This window comes from Sphaeramia orbicularis, chromosome 17, assembly GCF_902148855.1.
Source record: "Sphaeramia orbicularis chromosome 17, fSphaOr1.1, whole genome shotgun sequence".
Lineage (NCBI taxonomy): Eukaryota > Metazoa > Chordata > Actinopteri > Kurtiformes > Apogonidae > Sphaeramia > Sphaeramia orbicularis.
In genome coordinates, this window is record NC_043973.1 from 39,567,992 (window position 1) to 39,575,618 (window position 7,627).

A 7,627-nucleotide genomic window follows, 5' to 3' on the forward strand; every position below is an offset into this window, starting at 1 on the left:
GGCGGGGTTTGTTGTGCCTGGCACCACTTGTTTCTGCATTTTTATTCCCAATTATTTTATATGTACAGGGTAGGGAAGCAAATTTACAATATTTTGAGGCAGGGATTGAAAGACAGTGTTTGACCAGTTAGTTTATTGAAAGTCATGAGAATTATTTGCCACAAGAAAATTGACATAATAGAAATGTTTTTATTCTATGTGTCCTCCTTCTTTCTCAATAACTGCCTTCACACACTTCCTGAAACTTGCGCAAGTGTTCCTCAAATATTCGGGTGACAACTTCTCCCATTCTTCTTTAATTGTATCTTCCAGACTTTCTCGTAATAGTTTTGCTCATAGTCATTCTCTTCTTTCCATTATAAACAGTCTTTATGGACACTCCAACTATTTTTGAAATCTCCTTTGGTGTGACGAGTGCATTCAGCAAATCACACACTCTTTGACGTTTGCTTTCCTGATTACTCATATGGGCAAAAGTTTCTGAAAAGGTATGGATAATAGTGTTAGGTATGATTATGACATCAATATGTGTTTGGTTTCAAAACAATTGACGCAGTGCCTGCACAGAAAAAACAACTAAATGTTCATTGTAAATTTTGCTTCCCCATGCTGTATATAAAACTTTTATTTAACCAGGAATTCCCTTGAGATGAAATCTCTTTTTCGAGGGAAACGTGACCAAGAGGCACATTAGTATTATACAAATTAACTAACAGAGGATAAAACTTACACACAATTAAGACAGTACAAAAATGGCTAAAAACATAAAAAGCTGAAAACCAGTTTAAGGATAGCAGTTCCATAAATCTGTTAGACAGTTTGACAGAACAGATTTGAATTCACCCAAGGTAGTGAAATACTGCAGCTGAAGTGGGTTTTGCAAATTACCACTATTTGAATAGCCTGACTTTTATTCAATCTAAATGAGCAAAATCGGGTTAAACCTCTGCCAGATTGTATTTTTTTAACCCTATATACACTATGCATTTGAGTTGTGTCTCAGACAAAAAGATGAGAAAATATAGTGGTATATTTGGTTGTGGCAAAACAAAACAAGTCGTATGTGACACAGTTTAAGGGGTTCAGAGAAGGTCATTAATCAGCTGCCTCATACTTCATCACGGTAACAATGAATCAGTTATTTTCTAGATACATTATGGTTAAAGAAAGAGTGCAACATAATTGTCTCACTATGCTCATGACCTATCTGTTTATATCAGCAAATTATATTCTCTTTCATCTATATACATGTATTTGTTTTTATTAGTGGTTTTCCTATTTTGAGATCCAGGTTGGGTTGGAATGGAGGTCGCCATTGGTTCTGTGTGTGTGTGTGTGTGTGTGTGTGTGTGTGTGTGTGGGGGTATACTTTGTGTGTAACAAAATCTTGTATGAGTATGTATAGGAGATGCACTATGAAAATAAATAAAAAAACTTATCAAAAAAAAAAAACAGAAGGTCATTAATGCGGTCTAAAATGATCGCAAAAATGATCTTAGCTTCATTATTTACATGTATTGTGGTGGCAGATAGGTGACTTGTGCTGACGGTGCTCAGTCCTGAGATCTTTCTTCATGACGTGCCCTGAGGTTCAGTCGGTTTTGTCATCGTACAGTCTGTCTGCATGTGTGTTGTATCCCTGTGGCTGCAGATAAAGACGACTGCAGAAACCACCTTAACAAAGACAAACTGATTGTTACAAGTAAATTGTGGTCTCTCTTGGGGCCAGAATCAGCTGTAACTATGGTTTATAAGTGAACATACATATTGTAACTGCAAAATGTCAATAAACACAATGCATTACATGTCTTTTGACTCATTTATTGTATTGTATCTAACGTTTTTTTTCCCCTCTATGTGTAGATATTGTTAATTATTTGAATGCATTCAGCGTGTGCCTTCTGTATTTTCATCATAATGAGTTGGCATAAATAAATGTCATCATGCTGTTTGTTGCCTCTCCTGAGAAAATGTAGTAGACTATAAGTATACATCAAAATGAGAAAGTATACTAAGTATACTACGTTTACTCAAGGGCGGCATCCACATAAACAGCTTAGGAAGAGGATTTGTAAACAGCCTAAATTGTGGTTTTAGTGTCTGTCTGTGTTGTCACTGCCTGCATGAGCATGGATATGGATGGAAATGCCTGGAATTTAAAGTATAGCCAAATACCCTGAATGCATTGTTATGCTTTCAACCTGCTGCTGGGGTCCTCAATTATTCATAATCCTCCTATCTGTCCATCAGCAAGACTAGATACTGGGTCTTTGAGTTTGGGAGCACAGGGGCTCTGTTGTGTAGGGCTCGGTGTAAAACAGGAAGATCTGCATGAATTCATAATCCTTAGGCCTCCTGATCTGCTTCCTGCACTGAAGAAAAAAAAAAACATGTATCGAGGGGTCCATTCAGTATTTATTGAACCTTGACAGATGCTGTATACATTTCAATGCCTTTCCTCTGTACCTTTCTGACAGCCTGTCCTTTTCTATTCACAAAATATTTTGATGTGTTCCAACGCCCTGTTAGAATATGGTATTTTATGCTGGAGCAGACCTGTAATAGTTCTGTGGAATCTCAGCCTTTTTCTGTCAGAAACCCTGGCCATCTGTTGCACACTTATGGCTACAAACCTGAAATCTCTCTCTGTGTTTGTTGATCGTACTGTAACTGAATGATGTAAATGTTGCACGGTGCACAGAACGCTTACAGATAATTCTAGTCTGCAGAACGGCTTTCAAGGTAAAAGTGAATTGTGACTGTCGGAATGTCATTCTCCAGCAATTCTTGGTTAAAAAAAAAATAAAAATATAAATAGACTTTCTTTAACCCTTTGATGCATGAATTACGAGAAGTGAGTGTTTTTATTCCTCTTTCGGGCATGTAAATGAAACTATTGTGCTGTTCTTCTGTCTAAGATTGTTATGATTGTTGATATTTGTATTATTAGGCATGTTTTGCTTGTTCACATAAATGTTAAATTTTATTGCATTTTTGGAATAAATCACTAAATCACAAAAAAAAGCCCAAAAAAAACAATGTGATTGAAATTTTTGCAAAAATGAGTTACAAAAATGTCCACTCAGCAGGACACCATGTATTTAATTTTTGAAGCAAACAAATATGTCTTTAAAACGCAATAACAGAAAGTGATATACTGTGTGAAAACTGTGAAATTACATTTTTAATGCAGCTAATCTGATGTTTTCTCACATTTGAACATACTATAATACTAGTTATTACTAGGGGTGCAAGAAAATATCGGTTCAGCAATATATTCCAATGTTTCATTTCAAAATACTGTATTGATATTCAAAAGTACTGTATCGATATTTTTTAGGTATTTATTCAAATGCAAATATTGTGGAGGTTCATTTTTGTTTTTCTTTTTGTTTATATTTTATTATTATTATTTAACATTCTTTTATTAAATAATGTTAGTTTCTTTGTTGGGATTGCACAAAATAATGTCTGATGTCAGTTATGAACTAATAGGATATGAACATTTGAACAGGATCTGTCTGTAAAACAGAATTTAAGTTTTAACACAGGTACATTTTGTGATATAGCATCAGATCCTGTTCTGATCAAATGAAAATGTGTTTAGGATTTGTGCATATTTCTGGTGTAAATCAACTCTTCAAAGAAATAATCATTTAAAAGAAGAAACAAAACAAAAAAAAAATTGCCGTTTTATCAGCATCACGATATATCGTGATATATCATATTGTGGTCCTCGTATTGTGATTTGAATCATATTGCCAGATTCTTGCCCAATACACACCCCTAGTTATACACACTTCATGGAAATAATATACAAAAAAAGTTACAAAAGTTACAGTAATTATATGAAATGCAGTGTATGAGGTGGTGCATAAGTGTCCACTGTGTTGGCTGAGATGCAAATAAAACACAAAGCCCATGAATATACAAGAAAACAGCTGTCCACTGTAGTGGACACTATGCATAAAAGGGTTAAAGGGGGCGGAAAAACTCATATACAAATTGCAAAACTTCAATAAAACAATAAATAATGACTGAAAAGATAAAAACACCAAACAACATCTGGCAACCTCCAGTAAAACTCTTAATAGACCAGAAATAAGATAGATTAAATCAAGCCTCTTAAGGTCTCTGAAATGTGTAACAAGCTTGTAAGTTGTGGACATTTACAGAAAAACCCTGTATTTGAAGACTGAGTGAAAAAAAAAGAAAAATATCTTATCAAGAACAGCAAAGTTACAGTAATTGTCTGAATTACAGTGTATGAGATGGTGCATAAGCGACCACTGTGTTGGCTGATACGAAACTAAAACCACAACACACATAAATATACAAGACAACAGCTGTAGAATAGCTGTCCACTGTAGTGACCACTATGCATGAAAGGGCTAAATAGGGAGGAAAAAATGCATATACAAATTGCCAAACTTAAATATAACAATTAATAATGACTCAAAAGATGAAAAAAAAAAAGTTGAAGCAACTTCCAGCAAACTCTTAATAGACCATAAATAAGATGCTTTAAATCAACCCCCTTAAGTTCTCACCTTAAGTGTTCACTGTGTTGGCTGATGTGCAAATAAAACAACAAAACCCATAAATATACAAGAGAACAGCTGTAGAATAGCTGTAAAATAGTGAACACTATGCATGAAAGGGTTAAATGAGGAGGAAAAAAACTCATATACAAACTGTAAAACTTCAATACAACAATAAATGACTCAAAATGATTACTGATTTTAATCTAATCTATTTTATTGCAAATCCAGCAGTGGTCTTTTTCTTTTGTTTTTTTTGTTTTTGTTTTCCTGTTTCTTTTCCTTCTGTGTTTGTGTTTTGTTCTGTCTTTTTTTCCAGGGTGAGTGTGAAGGGATGATGGCTTATTATGGTTTATCATAGAAGCCATTTGGGTTAGATTGAAATTGCTGCTTTCAGGTTACATTGTATAAAGACAACTATATTATTACCTTTAACTACAACACATGGAAATATTGTATATGGTAGATATTGTCATGTGTGTATGAAAATCCAATAAAAAGATTGAATAAATAAATAACTAAATAAATAACTCAATAGATTAAAAAAAAAAAAAAAACAAGCTGAGGCAACTTCCAGTAAACTCTTAATAGACCATAAATAAGATGCTTTAAATCAAGTCCCTTAAGGTCTCTGAAATCTCTAACAGTTGTGGACATTTACCGAAAAACCTGCATTTGAACACCGAGTGAAAAAACTCAAAAAGATCTGGACTTCATTCCTTTTCCCTCATGTTTCTTCTTATCTTCAAAATCGTATTTTTCTGAGTTTATTTCCACAATGTTCTATTACGTGGCCTAGACATGCAAGCGGACCGTGTTTTGTTCAATTCCTGTTTTTAGTGCCATGTGAATTATTTAGAGCCTTTAAAAGACATTTTCTTTGTCCTCTTTTTGCCATCAATATACATTATACTGCTTTTTGCTTTAGAGGCAACATGAATTTTAAGCCCGAAAATACAGTGTTATTGTTAAGTATTCAGAAGGTAACAGCTTTTATTAACCTCACAAAAGGCCCCTTTGAAACCTAAAATTGCACTAGGAAATTTATGAAGCGCATAATAGAAATTTCACAGATTAGTTTGCTAAATAGAAAGCGTTGGGTGTCTGGAGGATATGAATGGCTGTGTCTAATTTATCATTAGTTGCTTTCATACTTTTCCTGTTCATGTCTTTGTGTTGCATGCTTGCCCCAGTTTTACAGATGTTTCCAAGCGCTGTTCCATTGTGAGACTCCTCGACGAGGCTCCAGCTTAAAGAGCTCCTCCAAACTTCCCACCAAGGCCATGAGAGGTGGAGCGCCCACCGGCCCTCGCCGATCCAATGATTGCCTGTATATGGTTGCCTCCCTGGGTCAACCAGCTGCCACATTGCCCCAACTGGAGGCCTCCTTCGAACCCACCATTGACGTCACTAAGGCTCCCTCCTCAGACTTCAACAAACCTGTGGTTGTATCGCTAGTCGCCCAGTTGGATGACTGATGGTCAGCTCTAACCGTGGAAGTCTTCAAGTCCTGTGCCAGAAACTCATCAAAATTAAAGGTAGTGGGCTTGGACACCAGCAGCGTGCCAATCCAGGTGGACAGCTTTACCTAGCCTCATAGCGACGCTGGTCCGAGTTACAAATGGAAATCAAAGATCGCCTTTGGGCGTCCAGAAATCTGTACGGAGTTCCTCTGCAGAAAAAAGAAGTTCGACTGACTGAGAATATGCATTTGAGAGATGTTCTTGTATTTGTTTTATTTTATTATTACTTTTTTTTTTTCCTTTTTTAATGCACTTTTTAGACAGTTGATGTAATAAAAAGAAAAGATCTGAGGGGGATTGTTTTGTTCAGTATCAAATGCTTGGTATGGTTTTCATTTTAATAAAACCTCATATAAAAAGTCAGATTAGAGGAAGAGGAATAATAAGTATTTTTCTATTGACTGGTTGCTGACTGTGGTTACAAAGTTGGAAATCAAATTATACTGTGCTCCCAGAATTCTGAAGTCTGTACAGGATTAATACATGTAAAAAAAAACAAAACAAAACAAAAAACAGACAAGAACTGATTACTTGTGTTTTCAGTTGAGTGGTTAATTAATAGGAATTCATTGTTCATGTTGGATTGCTAGACTGATCAGCAGCATTCCCGATTTTTTTTTTTTTTTTTTTTTTTTAAGAAATGGGGGAAAATGCATGTTTAGGAGACATTTTATGGTTCCATCACTAGTCGCTTTTCCATTGACCCTCAAATTGGGCAAATATAACTTGCTCATAAAAATTTACCTAAGGGTAAAACGACAATTTCGCCAAAAGTCTCATTTTTTTATTAAAAGTTTTTGCGCTGGCAAGAGGTGGTTTTTCGGGCGTAGCATAAATGGTATATCACGCAAAACTGCAATGGAAAGACTTTTTTTCACAACTAGAGTCAGGTGAATTAAAAAAACGGATGGTGACGTATGTTACAACAAGCGAAGAAGAAGAAGAAACATGTCGTGATATGTGTGGACACACCAGGAAACCCGATCATTTTTAAATTTAGTACAAGATAGAGGGGTGATTTATAATAATAATAATGAATGTATCTGTAAATCAACACCATATTTACGTTCGTTGCCATATTTATGGAAGGACTTCTCCTGTCATCTCGCGATAATAAATAAACAAATCATCGCATTTGTGATTTAATGGAAAAACAGACATTACGCACTTCTGTTTTTTCAACATTTAGTAAATATCTGTAAAGTTTTGCGCAGATGTCCAATGGAAAAACGACTACTGAAGACTGCATGTGTGACATTCTTGTCCGATATGCAGCTGACATGTAATAATGAAAAACTAGTCGTTTTTCCATTGATCCTCAAATTGTGCAAATATAACTTGCACATAAAAATTTACCTAATGGAAAAACGACAATTTCGCCAAAAGTCTCATTTTTCAATTAAAAGTTTTTGCGCTGGAAAGAGGTGGTTTTTCGAATATAGCGCAAATGGTATATCACGTAAAACTGCAATGGAAAGACCATTTTTTCACAACTAGAGTCAGGTGAATTAACAAACCAGATGTTGATGTACATTCCAACAAGCCAAGAATCCATGTTTATGG

General features: G+C 35.1%; 1 protein-coding gene across 1 annotated transcript in view; it reads left to right on the forward strand.

Annotated features, from left to right (window-relative positions):
• The window catches only part of LOC115438028 (vertebrate ancient opsin-like), a 160,327-nt gene extending 153,883 nt beyond the window's left edge, over window positions 1–6,444 (forward strand). Inside the window, exon 4 of the mRNA XM_030161471.1 lies at window positions 5,735–6,444. Within this exon, the coding sequence (XP_030017331.1) occupies window positions 5,735–6,019 (285 nt within the window). The 3' untranslated portion in view covers window positions 6,020–6,444. The remainder of the gene's footprint in view (window positions 1–5,734) is intronic.
• The last annotated feature ends 1,183 nt before the right edge of the window (window positions 6,445–7,627 follow it).